Source organism: Lates calcarifer, linkage group LG16_LG22 (genome assembly GCF_001640805.2).
Source record: "Lates calcarifer isolate ASB-BC8 linkage group LG16_LG22, TLL_Latcal_v3, whole genome shotgun sequence".
In the NCBI taxonomy this organism is placed as follows: domain Eukaryota; kingdom Metazoa; phylum Chordata; class Actinopteri; family Centropomidae; genus Lates; species Lates calcarifer.
This window is the reverse complement of record NC_066848.1, coordinates 7,587,973-7,606,639: the sequence shown is the minus strand read 5'-3', so window position 1 is coordinate 7,606,639 and position 18,667 is coordinate 7,587,973. Positions and strand designations below refer to the sequence as shown.

Genomic DNA, 18,667 nt, shown 5'->3' with positions numbered 1-18,667 from the left:
TCTGTCTGAAACACACCACACTGACACGCACACCTGTCAATATACAAGCTTCCAGCAGATGTCAGTGCTGAACATGTCAAGTTTGGTCAGACAGGGTTGGGATAATTTATAACAATAACTGAGAAAAAAGCAACAGATCGTTTGGTCTTTGAAATAATTTTTGTATCATATCATATTAGTTTACAAGATTTACTCACCAGTTTTAATGAATGGGAAACACTAGCATTTCAATAGCAATGAAACTGCGTACTGTTGTGTCGGTATTCCTGATGGTTTCTGTCACTGACTGCTAAAAGTGGTTGTGCTTGTGTGGGCAGCCATTCACTACAGTGCATGTGGTGAATGGATTTATAATGGCCACATGTTTGGCTGTGTACACTCTCTTTGGTGCAAATATGTCCATATACCGTCTTTATGTGCTCTTATTCCAAGATAATAACATCTCACACGTTCTTGAACAAATTCAATATTTTCATGAAGGCCAGGATCAAGTCAACCTTTCCTTATTTGTATTACACTACATTTTTCTTGTATTACATCTATGGATGCTTCATGAGGAATAATCAAATACTGCACCATATGCACTTCAGGGCTTACATTTGATTTATACATCTCTCTGTGGAAGACTGAAGTTGCTCCAAAAGCAAAGGGTAACCCTCATCCTTATCAGGTTAACTGTTTCTGTTTTTACCCTCACCTGCAAACACTAGAAATAAAGGTGTCAATGAAAAGGCTATAAAGAGTTAACTGAATTTTGTGCCAAGATTAAATCAGACAGGATTACCTTGTTCCCAGACTAAGATACAGCATAATCCGATATACACACTATCATTTATACACACTATAAACTTGATAGCCAATTTTATTTACATAAAATAAGTTCTTGAAATGACTGTGTTTGTAGTTTGCAGTATATCAGGCTGGTTCTGCACATTTTCATTCCAAATAAGAAATCACATCATAGAAGTAGAACTTTTTGCTCAATATTTGGATTTTTGGAGGGAAACACCAGCAATAACAGCTGGTTTCTACATTTCAAAGGAACATAAATGAAACTCCAGGTGTGTATTTAATTGCAAATGCCAGATTTTAAGGAAAAGTAAATGTAATTTGGCTGTGTTGAAATGTCAAGTGCTTATTACAAAAAAGAGAAAAACTTCCGGCCTGTATTTCAGCCTAAAACCCTCATTAAGGAATACAAACGTATATTGCATAACAACCCTTTACATTGATTCTATAGGGTTTTTTTTATTCGACAAGTGTATCGTAATGACTGATGTTTCTAGAATGCCTGTTTGCAAACGGAATGGTTAATTAATGATTTCTAGGTACTATTATTGTGAAGGACGCATTTCTCAGTTTCTGCTGTTATTCTGGTGGGTATGACGAAGGACAGAAGAATTGGTCTACGCTGCGCATGCGTGCAGACTGACAAGGATTTCATTCTAGCTCAGTGCAGACGGATTGTGCGGGTGAGCTCCATTCATTATGATTTGGGGGGGATACGGATATTGATTGCAGTTTTTCTCAGAGAAGATTTCCTGGAGGCTCTGAAGGGCCAGACTGGTCACCAGCCCGCCAGTCCTGCACAGACACACTGCTCCCAGTTTGTGTGTGTGTGCGTGTGTGTCAACCTGCTGACTCGCATCTTCTGGCGATCGTCGCGTCAGGATCCAGTGATAACTTCACTTGGGAGCAAGTTCGGATGTGGCAAGCAAACTGCAGACGGATGCATAATTTAGCAGACTGGATTTCCGGTAGGCAAAATAAATAAAATATTTTAAAATACTAATAGGCCTATTTAAAAAGCCTGTCACTGATCCCATCGGAAATACATTTTAATCATGCATAGAGTAAATTGCTATAATGCATGTACACATTTAAAAATATGTAAATTGTAAATGAGACCAAGGGTGGCATGAGGTTCAGGCGCGTGTCCCCGTCAGCTGGCAGTACACGTGACGTAAACATCGCAGCTTGTCTGACCTCACAGGAACAAGGAGTGCTGAGCTGTCATTATTCCCTGATGATGCCTTTTCACACGAGGCTCCTAATTTGACGTCATCATTAACCGTTTGTCCATCCAACATAATCACATTATGCATTTTCAAACATTTATATTCGTCTGTTTGGCAAATATGATTCAGACAGACTGATGATTTTTTTCTCCTTGTTGTGGAATGCATAGGGACAGTGATGGGAGGCTGTGTGGGGAGGAGTAGGACGGATGGACAAGGGAGTGCCCGGAGCTCGACAAGGAGCAAAAAACGTGGAGGTGAGATTGTGGAACAGACTGCAGACTCTCCATTGTTAAATATAACCACATAGTTTAGAGAATGCACAAGAGAACTGCCTTAAGCTTAAGACATGATGTCCTTAAATTAGAGTGGGAATGAGACAGTTTCTATACATATATTTTTGCATAGAGTGCTTTTACAAGTCAGATAAAAGGGGCCTTAACTTGAGAGAGCCTTCAAATATTTTTAGGCCCTGCATTGTTTCATTAAATTATTATTTTTAGTAATCGCTAAGGGGAAATTGCTTCTCTGTTGATGCATTGCAATGCAAGTGTTGCACAGCACCCATCCTGTGACACATCAGATGCACAATAATTATATCAGGACACACTGAAGAACTCATACAACACAGCAACTTAGACAATATTACATCTTGTACAGGAGAGTGCAAAAGGGATGTGCAGTATAAACAATAGCAGTCAGCTTTAAGTTGCAGCCTCAACATTCCAAGCATTTATGATCAAATGCAGTGAGACTCCTAGCTACACCCCTGCTGCATGGACGTCTTGCTCAGTCTGTAAGCTCACTGTCTCAGGTATTGATTGTTTCTGCCGCCATGGCTTAGTCATATGTCTAATCTGCGCTGAGGACCTGCGTTGGTAAGGACAGTGGTTTATATAAACACTGCTCAGTCAGATCTTTGTGAAAGGGCAGCTGTGGGCTCCACTGGATCATCATGCATTATGTATTGAGCAGCAGCAGAAGCAGCAGAGGCAGCAGCAGGGGCCTGCACAGAGTTTTCATATCAGAGTTTGACCTACTTGGTGCATGATTCATGTCATGATCTGCTGCAAAATATATTTACATGCTGAGATAATATACCTGCAAGACAGTCATGAGGGCTCAGGTCACGTTCATTGTCTCAGACCTTATACTTTTGTGAGATGCAAACACACAAGACCTCTTTAATGGGCTGCCTAACTACTAGTTGTAGGAATGCAGCATCTGAAAGACATGTTTGCGTATATTCATATGGCAAAAATCACCTGTTGGGGGCAGTTCACAGAAGTACAGTAGCTTCTCCTTCAAACAGACTGTAATAGTCTGACAAGGGTTTATTGTCTTGTAATAGGTTTAGCATGTTGCCTCTGGGTATTTCTATCCTGTCTCTAAATAGAGCTGATAGGATTAGGCCTCCTGTGCGAAGAAGCTGTCTTCTGGCCAGGACACTAAACTTGCTCTCTCCATATATTGCACCTCTTTCCATGAAGTGATCCTATGTTATTTTGGGCTTTTGGAGTGTTTGTTATTAGAAGGGATAGAAGTAGAGGGAGTGTGGTCATTTTTAAGCAACTGGGGAAGTGTCACAACAGTTAACACAGCTTTGAATTGGAGTCCACTTGTTGTGGAAAACTAGATCAGGTGGTTGTCTCGTCAATTGTGCCGTGTGTGGCAGCAAGCTGGTTGGACACAGCAGAGGCTGTCCTCTTCTTCAGGGTCGGTCTCTGTAGCTCAGTGTTGCAGACTTTTGATGTACAGTAGTTTGACTCACATCAAACCTCAGACAAAGACCAGCGATGGGAGTACCGAACTCCAGGGAATACAACTACTATCATGCTCCAAATACACCCTTTAAGATTTTGCTGAAAAGTAAGTATAGATTTTTGTCTGGGGTGAAAGAAATGTTTTCATGTTTTCTGTTTGTTCATCTCTCTTTGTTGTACCATAACTTGTCTCAGAGGGTTTTGTGTAGAGTTTTAGACTGTTTGTGCTGTTGATATTGTTGTTATTGTGCCAAGGTTGACAGGTTTCTTGTGGGTTTCTGCATATCTGTTTATTAAGAATTTGCAATTAATAGCTGTACACAATACCATATGAAAATTGAAGCAAAGAGAAGTAACAAGAAGAAAAATGGCAAAAAAGACTGTCAGACTGGCATCACTTAGATAAAAAAAATAATTTATATGTTAAAAATGTTGTAAGGGTTGCACAGCCAATATTTAATGGATGAATTGCTCACTAGCTTTTGATGATTTTATTTCTGAGTTTGTGTATTTTCCAGTATTTTGAGTAGAACATAGTGCAGTGCAGAACACAGAAATATTACAACTATTTATAGTAGCTTTTAAAATATTACATAGAAAGGGCGCAACATTAATCATAGCCCAAAAATAAAATTTTCATTTGCAGGACAGGAATTTATTCAGTTACTTCTGTGGTAGAGATTCAGTAGTTAGATTTTCCATCCACTAAAACTGTTTAAGTTTGAGGAAAAAATGACTTGACTTCATTTGAAATTACTAAGCTTAGATTCCAGGTACGTAGGCTTACATCTGAGGACACGCTGCCAAAGTTGATCTCTCTGAACTCACACGCTGTACACAATCAGCCAAGCTCACTGACTTACTACAGCAATGAGAGGAATAAAACATTCTTCATGTAATGCAGGTTATCATCACTGGTTACATCCTCCTCACTCTAGTGAGCACAAACCAAACCAAAACGGCACCTGTGTTATGTTACAGAAGGAACAACCAGGAAAAAGCGTGTCATCTTGTGCTCTGGCCGATGTTCAAGCTTTCAAACGACCTTAATTGAAAACATCTATTGAACCCTCAACCTAACACTTTCCTGAGAATAGCTTTTGTCCCCATATTCCACTTACCAGGATACTCAATTGTTTTTTTCTGTAGCTGCTGTTCTTGAATTCATTTATTATCACAACAGATCTGTGTAACTTGCAGTTATCTCAGTGTACCTCCCTGCATGTCAGTCAGGTTGCTCATTAGGATTCCAGACAGCCATAATATTTGCATTTGTTTGGCTGGCCTGTTAATGCACTACTGCATCTCCACGATAATGAAAGCAGACATGAACTCTAAAGAACCATGTTTGTGCAAGAGAGATAAAGAGAATAGACTGGTCATTAGCACAATAATATTACAGACACTGGATCAAGGGAATATAGAGTATGATTGTTAATAGCAGGTACTGTCTTTAGACTTCTGCTATATTGTAATTATGACTTTGGAAATGTGAATAAAGCATATTTGATATTAAATCTATGTTTTTATTACTAATGTGTTGAATTCAATTTAGAAAAAAATGCACTTAACACATAAACCAAATCCAAACTGGCCATCGCCTCACCTCCAAATGTCATGGTGTCACATTTAACATTATATGGTGACCTGCATTATCAGTGGTATAGACAATCATGATAACTCTGTGAATTGCGTATAAATAAATTTGACTTGACTTGATGTAACTCTGTGCAGAGGTGACAGAAGTAAGGTTAATGTTTGTAAAAGTTCTACAGTCTGAAACTGCAATGATGTGATAATTGACGTGTGGTGGATTTGTGTTTGTGTTTTTGCTCTGGTAGATCTGTGTGTTTTTGCTGCCTTTCATTGGCCAGAGAGTGCTCATCTCTCCAACCAATGCCTTATGGGATAGGGGCAGATAAATCCTGTTATGTGGAACCTGATTACTGCCTATAATCCACTGCTGTGTGTGTGTGCATGCCAGTGCACATGTATGTGTTAAGAACCACTGCAATAATCCACAGCACTATAAATAATCACTTTGATTTCCCTCCTTTTCTGAATCTGAATTGGACTTTCTTGGTATGTTGGTACAGTGGATATACTGTATGTGGCAGTGTGGAAACACCTGCGGTAGGTGTATAAAATAACTCAGTTTATGTGCTATTGGTGTTCTGACAAAGAGCAGTAATTACCTTTCCTTAGCCCATGAAGCAAATGCATAACAGTTGAATATCACAGATGCAAGGGGGTGTACATATTGTATGTTTTTAAGGACTCTTTTACCGTGTACATAAGTGGTTTAACCTTTCTTGTTATATTCAATAAATTCTTGTTAATATTATATTGTGAAATGTTTGTTCTGCTCGTAATAGTTTTTTCATTGACGATGCTCAAACATCAGCTTGGCACAACTCTATTTAGGGCAATATATTATTGATACCTTTAACTTACACAGGAAATATTTCTTGACATCCACTCGTGCCTACTGCAAAGTGCTTAAGTGGTAAAGAGCTCAGCCATTTTCACAGCAGCTGTGACCTGAGCCCACCCAGCAACTGTCTACATACTAAGCTTGTTTCTCAGTGCATCATGACCAGATACCTGGTTTCACCTCCTTATAATCCTTTTTAGCTGTTTTAGCTTTGGTCGTTATGTCATTAGGATGAATTAACCGCAAAAAGTTACTGCAAATGTTTTCTATGTCTAGCATTGCTTAGTCTGGATTATACTGCCTGACAGTCTTAAGTTTCGTTTTTAGATCAGCTTTTAGATCAGATTTAACACTGTCTTCTTTTTTTTTTTTTTGAAGGACGTAATGAGCCCCTCAAGAAGGAGCGTCCAAAATGGAAGAGTGACTACCCGATGACAGAGGGCCAGCTGAGGAGCAAGAGGGATGAGTTTTGGGATACGGCTCCAGCCTTTGATGGACGGAAAGAGATCTGGGACGCACTCAGAGCAGCAGCCCTGGCTGCAGAGTGTAATGACCTGGAGCTAGCACAGGCTATAGTGGATGGAGCCTGCATTACTCTGCCACATGGTATGAAACCACACGCAAGCACATGAACACACACACACACACACAGATATGGAAGTGTGCTTCATCCAGCTATTCATTGTAAGCTGTAAATGTCCTGGAACGTCCAGCACAAATGCATGACTCGCTGTAATAATTCTCCAAAGGACAGTTTGCAGAATCCCATGCATCAGTTGTTCAGAGATTACTGCTGTAATAGTTACATAACAGTCGCAGTGCTGCATGACCACTGTGAATGGATTGGTGCACACAAAGCCATGGCAGAGTTAGGTGGAAATAACACTCTGTTCATTCATATTTATGTACACATGCACAGGAGTGTTTTTGCTTTCAACCGTAGTTCAAGGACACTGGTGTTGTTGATATGATGTAAGTAAATGTAATGTAAATGTGATGGCCTCATACATCCCCTGGTGTATAGATAATGGTTGGGAGTAGAGAAAGGGTTTATGCATTGGGGTTTAAGTTAATTGCCATTACTGATAGCAGGGTTTTTGGAAACGGGTTGCTAATGTAGGTCATCTCTCCCTCTGCAGGCTCTCTGACAGAGAGTTATGATGAACTGGGAAACCGCTACCAGCTCCCAGCGTACACTTTAGCCCCGCCTGTCAACCTGATCTCTGAAACGTCCAGCGAGTGCAAAGTTTCTGAATCCACACAAAAACAAGCTCAGCCCCCTCCATGTAGACAAGAGTTCCAGCTGCGGGTGCGATTGTCAACAGGTAAGAGTCACCCAGTATGACCTATGTATAATTTATGTATAAAATGACATGTAAATCTAAAGAACTACATGTTATGCAGTTTCCCCATGCTTATAAAACATCATTGCTTTTTGTCTCATCTAGGCTGGAGACTAATCTATAATTCATAGCCTTTCACTGTCTCAGAGCCTTTTCAGAAATCTGTGTCATCTCTATTTATGCCTTGTGGTTTTCTTAGGAAAGGATGTGCGTCTGACAGCCAGCATGGCTGACTCCATCGCTGAGCTAAAGAAACAATTGGAGGAACAGGAAGAAATTGACGTGAATCGCCAGAGGTGGTTCTTTTCTGGGAAGCTCCTGACTGACAAGACTCGTCTGCAAGATACCAAGATCCAGAAGGACTTTGTTGTCCAAGTGATTGTCAATGTGAACCCTTCAGTCATAACTAACTGAGGAGCGAGACAGAAGGGCTATGAAGTGAAGGAAAGACAAAGGATGTGCCAGAGGGGGCCGCAGGAATAGGAGTAGGGCTTGTAATCATTTTCCAGTTGGTACTGCAGTGGAATTTTGTGTACATTTTTATATAAGAAATTATTGCTTTTATATTGCTCCTTTTTGTATTTTTCCTTTTTCCAAATGAAGTAAGAATATTGAAAAGCACTGAAACACTTTAGATTAAAAGTAGAGTCCTGAGATGCACATCCCAGTGTCTGTCTTACCGTCTGTTTGCGTGGACATTAACTCACAGTTCTGTTGTTTACATGGGTTCCCCTCCTTGTCATGTGTGTTTGTACTTGTGCTTATTGGTAAACTTAATATGGTTCACCTGGGGATCCAAATAAGGAAAATCCATCTTATTTTCTTTCTTCCCTTTCTTTCTTTAAAGATTTCTGTCATGCTATATGAGAAGTGGGCTACAAGAGACAGAAAACTCTAGAGAAAAAGAAAAATGTAAATATCAGTTTCCATGTGTGTTGTTTGGTTATGTAACTATGTGCACACTACATTTTCAATTTGCAACTGTTTATTCATAATGAAGACACAGAATGTAATGAAGGCACCTTTGTAAAAGGTAATACGAGTTGACCTGTTTTGTTTTTTATTTCATCACTCCAAACAAGATACAGTAGTTTTATGTGTGATGCACACTGTACTTCAATAACTTATCAATAAATATTGTAAAGTTAAAGTCATTGTCTGCTTTTCTCATTCTTAGGCACCACAAGTCTCCACAGAAGTGTTAAAAGTTAGAACTTATCCTAATAGTTTTCAGCTAGGGGCTTAGGGCCCCCAAATGGTCCCAAGATAAATCTGGAGAATCACGAGATGGTTTAAGGGATAAGAGAGAAAAAATAAATTAATATTTAATGTATAATATGTTTTACATGATGTTACACGAAATTATGTTTGTTTTAGGACTTTTCTTAGTTTTTGTTTTGTTGTCAGTTGTCATGGAGATGAATCTGTGGAGTCAGCGGATTTGTGTGCTTGTTTGTTTGTTTGTTTGCGTTTTGTTAATGTCGAATGTGCTGTGTGCGATTTGTGTTGTGTGCAGCGCCTTCTACCGGCAAAACATCACCATAACCAGGTCAGACCAGACACGTGTGAACGCCCGTGACGTCACTAGTTCAGCGACAGAGTCATCTGCAGCTGCACAGACAGACGCAGGGTAACGTGATTATTTTCGACCCCGAAGATGGTCAAGTCGGGGAAACTTCGATCTGGGACTGGGTCGAAACTCAAACGGTGGAAGAAAGGACACAGTAGCGACTCAAACCCGCAGACGAGTCGCTTTCGGCAGGCTGCTAAAAGCCGCTTCTTCAGCCGACCCACCGGTAAGCCTCCCATTGCACGTGGGTCTCCGGCTAGTGCTAACTTTAGCTAGCGTTGGCCATTTAACTTTAAACAGCTCAAAAAACGCTACACGTTTCGCCATTACACTGAGTATCAGCAACCCCAGTAACACTGTCAGTGGAAAATGTAACTTTATATCTTCACGTGTCTTTCCCTTAAGTCAGTATAAATAACCTGCCACTCAGAACAGTTTTCAGTTTCAAACTGTGTGTTTGTGTGAGCCAAGAGACACAATATTAACCCTGTCTTTAGATTATTGCTGATGTCCTTTAGGTAGCACCCTGGAGTCTCAACAATAGTGTCCCAGCACATTACTCTGAAGTTAAAGTTAAGACTGTTTACATTCACACATTGGGTGAACAGTTTAGGAACTTATAGCTCTATTTATACACAGCCTCAGATATGAGGACCAAAAGTAATTGAACAAAAATATATTGAATATTTGATTACAGATCCATTGCAGGCAGTGAGTGTTTGCAGAATACAACCCACAGATCTCACTAGATAATTGATGTGGCTCAAGGCACTTTCACTTATTCCTTGTGTTTGAGGTTTATTGCTTTCAGTCTGATCCTCAACAATCAAACAACCTTTTAAGTTCAGGTCAGTATATAGATTTCTGGTCATTGTTTATTTTAAAATCTGATGTAATATAATACAAAGGTAAAAGACCTCTGTCCAAATATTTAACAGATAGCACTGTAGTTGCCTGCCTCATGCCTGTCTTTTATGCTTCTCTGTTTATGTTATATCTAAGTTTAATGTAGATCAGAACAGACCAAGGCAAAACTTGAATTTCAGACAAGAAACCCCATCATGCCCTACAGTTGCTTCTGTTTGACCTAGAGGGAAATTAGCTTATTGTAAAGGCTTTTTTCTCTCCCACAGGAAAGAGTGATCTAACAGTAGATGCTCTAAAGCTACACAATGAGCTACAGACAGGCCCGCTGGAGATCAGCACAGGTGGCCACAAAGATGCCTTTATGGAAGAGGAGCCAGATGAGGCGATCTCAGAAAGGACCTCAGGCACTTTCCTCAGCGGCTTGTCAGACTGCTCCAACCTGACTTTCAGAAAGGTGCAGCGCTTCTGGGAGTCCAATTCAGCTGCTCACAAAGAGGTAGGATTTACACTGAAGATAGATCATTTATTCACAGTGCCCCATGAATAAATAGTTTAATGCATCAGGAGCAAAACCAAAAGAATTGAATCTAGCCCTAAAAAGTTGATGACCTCTCTAAGAGTTGATGCAAGGATGTCAACCTTGCTAACAAATATTTAATTGCAAATCCAATTGATCTTTAGTGGTACTCTAGCTCTAAAATTGTCCGCTGATGTGCTTCACAGATTTGTGCAGTATTGGCAGCTGTTACTGAGGTGATTCGTAGTCAAGGAGGGAAAGAGACTGAAACAGAGTATTTTGCTGCTTTGGTGAGTGTAACCTTTTTTACTTATAATATGTTCACAGAGACTTAACCAAATAACTTGTGGTGTGCTGAAAAGTGATAGTGAACCCAGATATTGTGTCTGCACTTTGTATAGATGACCACCCTGGAGGTTGTGGATTCAGCAGAGTCACAGGCTGCAGTGGCGTACCTCCTCAACCTTGTCATGAAACGGTTGGACCTGTACACCTTCTTTCTCCAAAACTAAAACTCCCAATCATGTCAAAGCTAATAAGATATGGCTTGAGATGTTTTTCGTCTGATTGGTGTATTGTGTTCTACAGGGTTCCTGCTCCAGTGCTAATTTCTAAGTTCTCAGACACCACCAAGGCTCTGATGGACGTCATGTCAAAACAGGCCACGTCTGAGACTGCATCAGCTCTTAGATGGGTGAGTAGATTTATCTCTTTGTTGTTTGCTTCTTAATTGTTGCTGAAAACCACAGCAGAGATATATTTATTTGTTTGTTTTACTTTTTGCATCTACAGATCCTGTCATGCCTGGCCACTTTGTTGAGGAAGCAGGATGTGTCTGTCTGGACTTATCCATCCACTCTTCAGGCTTACCACGGCCTGCTCAGCTTCACAGTGCACAGCAAGCCTAAGGTCTGTCTCACCATCCTCTAAGTGATATATATTGAACTCAACATTGAACAACATGCTAAAAAACAATTTTTGTGCCATTTAATTTTGTGTCCACTTTTTTCCTCTCAGGTCCGTAAAGCAGCACAGCAAGGCATCTGCTCCATTCTCAGAGGTAGTGACTTCCTGTTTACAGATAACGCCCCAACCCATCACCCTGCTGCAGTCACCACAGCCAAGTTCTGCATCAAAGAAATGGAGCAGGCAGGAGGTAAAACAACACAGTCATTGACATGCTTTACAGATGCATCCATCTGTATAACCCCAGTATGTACTTACTTGTTCTTACTGTGAACAAATATCAAATTGTAGTTTATGTCTGTTTTTCAACCCTCAGGCAGCAAAGAGGACACCACCACGCTTCATGTGCTGGGTCTTCTAAAGGAGTTGATGGGGACGTTTCCTTTGGGAGCTGTCAAGTCCTGTTGTGAGACTCTGCTGCGAGTGATGACACTTAGCCATGTGGTGAGAACACAAAAAACATTCACAGGTGCAGCCAGATACCTTTCTTTCATCTACATGGACACTCAAAATGTAGTTTTTAATTGTGCCATGCTGTGTTTCTGGCTGTAGCTGGTGACAGCGAGCGCAATGCAGGCTTTCCATAAGCTGTTCAGCGGGAAGCCGAATGCGTCAAACCTCTCACCGGAGCTCAACGCACAGATCATCACGGTGAGAGAATACAAGCAAAACAAATGTGCTAAAGTCACGATGCAAAGTGTGCTAAGAAAACTGACTCTCATTTCTCATCCCCAGGCTCTGTATGACTACCTGCCCAGTGAGAACGACCTGCAGCCTCTGATGGCTTGGCTCGCTGTCATGGAGAAGGCACACATTCACTTGGCAAGGTAACACAACAGCGAAATTCTTGTTTTGCATGTTTTCTAGTCAGATTAGTTATCCGTTGATCAGCAATCTCTTTGTCTAGCTTGCAGAGTTCTCTGAGTTTGGGTCACCTCCCTCGCCTCTTCTCTGCTGCCATGTCATGCCTGTTGTCGCCACACACACAGGTAGTCTCTGCAGCCACCAACACACTAAAGGTAAGGATTTGATTTGTTAAGGCCTGGTATTTCTAGATTGTAACTGAAAAAGAGCCAAAGATGCATTCTAGATAGGGAAGTCTATTGATGATTTAATTGTGTTTAATTTTTTCAGACTCTGTTGACTGAATGTGTTGCCCCCTGCTTGGATGAAATGGGCACAATCAGTGCCACAGCATCTGCAGGAAATCCCTCTTACGTCTGCAAAATGTTTCGGTAAGTTCCCCAAGCTAGTCTCACTTTTCCACCTTTCTTTGTAGCAGCTACATGTAAATGCTCATCATAATTGTGCCCTTGTGTGTGTTGCAGTATCATAGAAGAGGGATTGTCTTATCGCTTCCACGCCTCCTGGCCATTTGTGCTGCAGATCCTGGGCTGCTTCTATCGAGTTGCAGGGAAAAAAGCTCACCCCATCATGACCAAGGTATAGTTTCAAAAAACACTGTCAGTCACTGAGTGAGGAAAGACAGATGAGATGATTGTCTGAGTCTTTGAGTTGTGTCCTGCTCAGTCCCTACAGTCTCTGGCCGACCTGCGCTCCACACCTCAATTCCCCTTCAGTGGAGAGTTGGACCTGGCTGTAGGAGGAGCTATAGAGAGCATGGGGCCTGAGGTTGTGCTTGGAGCTGTGCCTCTCAACATCACCGGCTACAAGTAGGCACACATAGACACACAAACACTATGGAGGAGCCTTCTTGTCTTGTCATTGTTGTGGTTTAACTCTAACTTTTTTTTCATCAGTGATGATTTGGAGTTCCCAAGAAGCTGGCTGGTCCCTGTCATACGGGATCATGTGAAGAACACTCACCTTGGTTTCTTTGCTTCTTATTTCCTCCCTCTGGCCTCTACACTCAAGCAGAGAGGTAAGCAAATGTGTGGTGCTGCATTTGACGGTGGGATAACTGGGAAGGTGTATTTTCTTTCTCTGATGACTCCGTTCTTGTGTTGAAGCTGAAGAGCTGGAGCAAGCAGGACAGAAACTGGAGGCCAAAGTCTACCAGACTTTACAGCTTCAGGTAGCTTGATAGACTCAGCTTGATAGTTCACAGTATCCAAAGTGAAAAGACCCAGTGAATGAGTTTTTAAGACGTACGTGTCCGTGCTGTTTTTTTCAGATTTGGACCATGCTCCCTGGCTTCTGTACATGTCCTGTGGACCTGATGGCATCCTTTAAAAGCATCGCCCGCACACTCGGTATGGCTATTAACGATCGGCCAGACCTGAGACTCATAGTGTGCCAGGCTCTGCGCACTATCATCAACAAGAGCTGTTCCACAGGTAGGAGGACACGTGTTCAGAAAGAGTGACAACAGCAGCTACTTTCTTTTGACTCAAGCCATTCAAAGTCTTGTGTCTATTTAATGTCTGCAGAGGAGGAAAAGGCAGAAGTGGGCCATTTCTCTAAGAACTTCCTGCCCATCCTTTTCAATGTGTACAGCCAGCAGCCTGCAGCTGGAGAGTCTGGCACCTACAGGATGGCTGTGCTTGACACCATCAAAGTTTACCTAACTGTCACTGAAACACAGGTTAGTTAAGTTTGCTGACATTCTGACATAAACCATATCATGTTTCACACATAGCTGATCATTTTTGCTATCTGTCCAATCATAGGCCATATTTCTTGTGCTGGTATATCACTAATCTAAACAATCATCCTCAGATGATCTGCACTTTCCTGCAAAAAGCTACAGACAGACTGAGCGGCACAGACACCACAGAGTTCACACGGTATGACAAGAATACAGATTTATTGATGTAAATTTATGCCTGTCTTACCAGTCACTTATATTTTACAATATCATAGATGTCAGTATACTTAACTCTTGGGCCTCCTCTTCTTTTTCTGGCTTTTTCTACCTCTCAGGCTGTCAATGATGGACCTTGTCGTTGCCATGGCTCCCTTTGTAGATGAGGTCACCATGACTAAGACTTTTGAGCTGATTAAGCCATATTTGGAGGTAAGGAGAGTATACATGCTTAAGTCAAACCTATTGAACCTGAGTATATTCCTTGTTAACGCTGTGTCTGTTGGTGCATTTGTTTACAGACCAAAGAGCCAGGCATGCAGAAGAAGGCATACCGTGTGCTGGAGGAGATGTGTGGAGGAGAGAGAGACAAGTGTAGATCGTTTGTCGTGGCTAATCTGGAAACACTCAAAGTCGTCCTTCTCGAGACTCTGAAAAATGCCTCTTCACCGGCAAAGAGGGTGAGACCAGTGTGTAGAGAGAGAAATGAAATAAACTAGACATTAGATGGGATTGTATGTTTTGATTTACAGTGCTGTTGCTTTTTCTCAGCCAAGGCTCAAGTGTCTGATCCACATTGTGAAAAGGCTCAGCGAAGAACACAAAGACTTCATCACTGCACTGCTGCCAGAGGTACGTGCACACACACATACAAATACACACACACAAACAAGTGCTGGCAAACACAGAGTACTGATGTGTATCATTTTGATGAGGATGTTCTCTCTGTTAGGTGATCATATGTACGAAGGAGGTGTCTGTTGGAGCTCGTAAGAACGCCTACAACCTTCTGGTGGAAATAGGAAACGCTTTCATCCGCTTCTGTGGGAACACAAAAGGTAACTTCACTTGTCCTCTTACTATGTGTATGTTTGGACACAAATGGTCTGTGAAAATACAAACTGAATATCTGTCTCTGATCCAGATGCCTTGGAGCAGTATTTGGTGTTGGTGTATGCAGGACTCACAGGCTCCGTCACCATGATCACCTGCACAGTGTTGGCACTAACTCGATTAGTGTTTGAGTATAAAGGTAGGCCCACTGGCTTTCACCTATCATCTGTCTGTGTTTATAAACACATATCTGTGGAGTGGTTTCAGTCTGGTGCCTTTTCTTCCCCAGACTCTATTGAGGTGACCACCATGGAGCAGCTGCTGCACAACATTAGTCTGCTGCTGACGTCTCGAACCAGAGAGATTGTCAAAGCAGCCTTAGGCTTCATCAAGGTCATCCTCTTCATCATGGACTCCAAGACGTTGGCTTCACACGTCACTGTCATGGTATGCTTTGTACATCCTGGATACTGGAGTCCAGGTATAAAGATATTCTTGCCCTCATTTAATAGAGATTTTACTCTTGCATTCAGATGGAGGGCATCGGGAATATCAAGGATGACGTGAGGAGGCACTTCAGAACAAAACTGAAGAACATCTTCACTAAATTCATCAGGAAGTTTGGGTAAGTGTTATAAATATCTTAACATCAAATGGGCATCATTCAGCAAAGTTGTGGCTCTGAGGGAGACTTGGTGGTGTCCAAATGTCCAATTTAATTCAAACAAGTTTTCAAAACTCTTATCCAGGTGTCAAATTTAGCTTTTCTCTATACAAGTGAAGAATTATTTTAAATATAGGTTAATCCCTTCTGTTACTTGGCACTTCTACATTGTCAGCAAATCACTTTTACTTCAACAAAGAACAAACAAAATTCCCACGTATCAAATATTGTGCATAATCATGTTTCAGTTCAAATGTAAGCATTTGTGTCTCTGGATGTGGATATATAATACTGAATTCAGTCAGAAAACACTTGGTTTTCAGGTGTAAAAGATCTGATGAGAGTTAATTTCCGTGCTGTTTTTGATTTGGATCTAATATTTCAACAGAGGGGAAGCATCTGGTTGATGTTTTGGCTTGAATAATGTCAGTTTGTTTGCTACCAGTTAAACAAAACAGTCCTGTTGTAAACACAACTGATTAAAGCACAGCTTGGTCAAATTATTAGGAGGAGATGTTTGCAGTAATAATGTTAGGATACTAATCATATTCCAACATTGACAAAGGATGCTTTGTTGAGTAATGGCACCAGCTGTTAAGATTAACACAGCTGACTCCTCTTAAACTGATTTTGAACAGAGGTTAGGGCAGAAGATGAGCTGGTTCCACATTATCGTTTCATTCTTGTGTATTTATACCATTTGTGATATGACCTGAATTCAACTTCATATCTGAGGTCCTTTTTTTCTGACATTACTTGCATGAAGCCAACTCTGTGCTGGATTTTTCGATGGTACGAGATGTCTCCTCTGGGAAATTTTATGTCTGTCTGATTATCTGCTGTGTTTTCAGTTTTGAGCTGGTCAAGAGCATGCTGCCAGCAGAACACCACAAGGTGCTCATAAACATCCGCAAGGCTGAGGCTCGCACCAAAAGACGGAAGCAGGCCGCAGAGCAGAAGGATGACTCCGAGAGTGAAGAGGAGGCGCCTAAAACAAAGAGCGACAGGTTGGACCATTGTTTCCCCAACACATAAAGCTCTGCCCTCCCTCATACATTTATCCATTTCCTCCCTCATAACCTTCTGCCCTGTCCTTTCTAGTATTGAGGACATCCTTGCAGAGTCAGACAGTGATTTGTCAGAGGATGAAGGGAAGGCTCCAAAGAAAGCAGGAAAACAGCAGAAAGGACGAGCCTGGCTCAAAGAAGGAGAGGAAGATGACCCACTCAACTTCCTGGATCCCAAAGTTTCCCAGAGAGTGTTAGGTAACTGAGCCTCCTTACCTACCTTTTGATAGCTTGCTGCTAGCTTGCATATTAATTTGCTGAGAAAGGAGTTTTTTATGTTCAGTGGAGTTAACAGAGGTTTCTACTGTTTCTCAGCCACCAACCCAGAGCTGAAAAAGAGTGCCAGGGTTGAGCATGGCTTCAAAGTGACGTCAGACGGACGACTGATCATCAGAGAGGATGAAGAGGAGGATGTAAAAGATAAAGGTAGGAGGACTCCACTAGTGTCCTGTACATTGCTTTATGTCTGAACAGGCTGTGACAATGACATATCACTATTCCCACAGATGAGGGAGAGATGAAGGATATTCTAGAAGAGGCTGGAGTCAAGAGTGTGAGTACTTTCATATGTGACACAGTAATTGTGTAGTTTTCATGTTGTAGAGACATTTTTATTGCTGTCTTTTTTCATCCTCAGAAAAAGTCACAGAAACGGAAGTTCCAAGATGGCAACTTTGATGAGGACATGGACATTGAGCCGCAGTTAAAATATAAAGGTATAATTAGCACCAAGCAACCAGTCTGTACATAGCTAAATTTTATTATATGTAACAATTTACCTATAATACACTGTTTTCTTTTCTCATTCAGCTGGAGGCTCAGGCATCCACAGACCCCTTGGAGGCAGCCAAGACATTGGAGCTGATTACAAGTCAAAGGTGAGTCTGACAGCATGCAGAAACACACACTGCAGGAGTTGCTGGTTAGAAACTCCAATTCTGAGTGTCTGTTTTTTCATTCTACATCTCACAGAAAGGAAAAGGAGATGTGAAGAAAAAAGGAAAGCTCGATCCTTATGCTTACATCCCTCTGAAGAAGGCCCAGCTCAATCGCAGGTATGAGCAACAAGTCACTGTGGAAGTTATATAAACATCTTTGACAAGGAATTGATTTTGTATAAAAATGTCAAGACGCTAGCATGTTTTATTTTTTATGTGTGCACAGGAAACGTGCCAAACTACAGGGCCAGTTCAAGGGCATGGTGAGAGGAGCCCAGAAGGGGGCGCTGTCTGGAAAGAAAATGCAGAAGAAAAAGAGGAAACCCTGAAGAGCATATCCTATACAGCTCAATAGACTTTAAATACCTTGTGTGTGATGGCGTGTTCATAAACACTTTACTAAAATGTGGACATACACTTTGGATGTGTGTGTATGTCTGTGTGTGTTTCTGACAGACTGTCATTGAGGGTGATACCAGTTTGTTTTTAAATGGTGTTATCTTTTAAAGCTGTAGAAACGCTCTAGTTGACGTCATACAGCTTTGACCACAATCAGTTGTAAGTGAGAGAGTTTTTGTGTGTGTGTGTGTGTGTGTGTGTGTGTGTGTGTGTGTGTGTGTGTGTGTGTGTGTGTGTGTGTGTGTGTGTGTGTGTGTGTGAGAGACAACAAATGCGTTGAATGTGCTGTCCCTACCTTGATGGATATTGACTGACCAAATGGAAAATCATTTGGCTGTCAAATAAATCACTCAAGTGTAATCCTTTGTGTATGGATCAGATAAAACTCACCATTCTGATAACATAAAAAATATATTTATATGCTGGAATAGATGGGCAATAAGACTTAAGGGAAGAGTAACGCGTGCCTTTGTTGTTATGATATTTGGTCTCTTGAGGGCGCTGTAGACTTCTGGATTGTTAA

The 18,667-nt window shown here is 41.3% G+C and overlaps 2 protein-coding genes across 3 annotated transcripts; both read left to right on the top strand.

Annotated features, from left to right (window-relative positions):
- Positions 1 to 1,418: 1,418 nt before the first annotated feature.
- ubtd1a (ubiquitin domain containing 1a) lies at positions 1,419 to 8,695 on the top strand. Of its 2 annotated transcripts, XM_018684189.2 has the most exons (5): positions 1,419 to 1,757; positions 2,189 to 2,275; positions 6,594 to 6,821; positions 7,355 to 7,540; positions 7,758 to 8,695. In XM_018684189.2, the coding sequence occupies exons 1-5, from the start codon at positions 1,706 to 1,708 to the stop codon at positions 7,970 to 7,972; spliced, it is 768 nt and encodes a 255-aa protein (XP_018539705.1). In that variant the 5' UTR covers positions 1,419 to 1,705; the 3' UTR covers positions 7,973 to 8,695. The 2 variants fall into 2 exon arrangements, with proteins under 2 accessions (XP_018539705.1, XP_018539706.1); XM_018684190.2 differs by lacking the exons at positions 1,419 to 1,757; positions 2,189 to 2,275 and adding an exon at positions 3,458 to 3,887.
- A 437-nt stretch (positions 8,696 to 9,132) lies between these two features.
- rrp12 (ribosomal RNA processing 12 homolog) lies at positions 9,133 to 18,504 on the top strand. The gene is made up of 34 exons (XM_018684225.2): positions 9,133 to 9,354; positions 10,262 to 10,491; positions 10,719 to 10,802; positions 10,914 to 10,990; positions 11,101 to 11,206; positions 11,305 to 11,421; positions 11,530 to 11,668; positions 11,795 to 11,922; positions 12,031 to 12,129; positions 12,214 to 12,305; positions 12,386 to 12,497; positions 12,613 to 12,713; positions 12,807 to 12,921; positions 13,009 to 13,151; positions 13,239 to 13,360; positions 13,449 to 13,513; positions 13,613 to 13,775; positions 13,869 to 14,023; positions 14,158 to 14,225; positions 14,362 to 14,455; positions 14,545 to 14,703; positions 14,795 to 14,875; positions 14,976 to 15,081; positions 15,168 to 15,275; positions 15,366 to 15,523; positions 15,610 to 15,701; positions 16,592 to 16,747; positions 16,842 to 17,005; positions 17,123 to 17,233; positions 17,314 to 17,360; positions 17,445 to 17,523; positions 17,618 to 17,685; positions 17,780 to 17,862; positions 17,972 to 18,504. Exons 1-34 carry the CDS (start codon positions 9,216 to 9,218, stop codon positions 18,072 to 18,074), a joined length of 3,864 nt encoding a protein of 1,287 aa, XP_018539741.1. The 5' UTR covers positions 9,133 to 9,215; the 3' UTR covers positions 18,075 to 18,504.
- The last annotated feature ends 163 nt before the right edge of the window (positions 18,505 to 18,667 follow it).